Source organism: Penaeus monodon, chromosome 29 (assembly GCF_015228065.2).
Source record: "Penaeus monodon isolate SGIC_2016 chromosome 29, NSTDA_Pmon_1, whole genome shotgun sequence".
Lineage (NCBI taxonomy): Eukaryota > Metazoa > Arthropoda > Malacostraca > Decapoda > Penaeidae > Penaeus > Penaeus monodon.
The window spans coordinates 2042499-2043070 of record NC_051414.1 but is presented as its reverse complement, the minus strand read 5'-3'; the positions used below and the strand labels follow the sequence as shown (position 1 = coordinate 2043070).

Below are 572 nucleotides of genomic sequence, written 5' to 3'. Positions count from 1 at the left end.
TGGTTAACCTGCTTTCCTGTCTCCCCCAGGTGGCGATGCCTTCCCCAGGAGCGATGTCGTCAGCGCTGCGCCCGAGCCCCTCTGCGCCCACGCACCCTGTGGCTCCACACGCCCACGGCCTTCTGACCCTTTCGTCGCCCACCAGAAGCACGCCCGCCCACGCCACAGGCCCACACGGCGTGGCATCTCCCACTCGCCCCGCCCACGCCCTCGGAGTCATGGGCTCTCCCTCGCGCCCCCACGGCGGCCTCGTCATGACCTCCCCCGCCCACGCCACGCACGGGCCCGCCCTCCACGCCCCTGCGCCCGCGTGTGGCGCCGCCCTCCCGCCCGCCCGCAGCGCCCTCCCGCAGCCCTCGCCCGACCGCGTGGACGCGTGTCCGCCCGCCAAGCGCCTCCGCGTGTCCCCGCCCCCCCCGCACGACAAGGAGAACCCGCCCCGCCACTCCCCCAACGGCCAGACGCCGGAGTCGTCGGCGGCGTCGCCGTCAGCCTCCTTCTCGGGGCTGCTTCAGGAGATGGGCGTCATGCCCCTGAAGGAGGAGCAGATCTCGGACGACTCGGTGGGCGAG

General features: G+C 74.3%; 1 protein-coding gene across 1 annotated transcript in view; it reads left to right on the top strand.

Annotated features, from left to right (window-relative positions):
* Nucleotides 1-391: 391 nt before the first annotated feature.
* Nucleotides 392-572, top strand: part of LOC119591629 (neurogenin-1-like) — a 1031-nt gene continuing 850 nt past the window's right edge. The window contains exon 1 of the mRNA XM_037940383.1: nucleotides 392-572. This exon is cut by the window's right edge and continues 850 nt beyond it. Coding sequence (XP_037796311.1) covers nucleotides 519-572 — 54 coding nt within the window. The 5' untranslated portion in view covers nucleotides 392-518.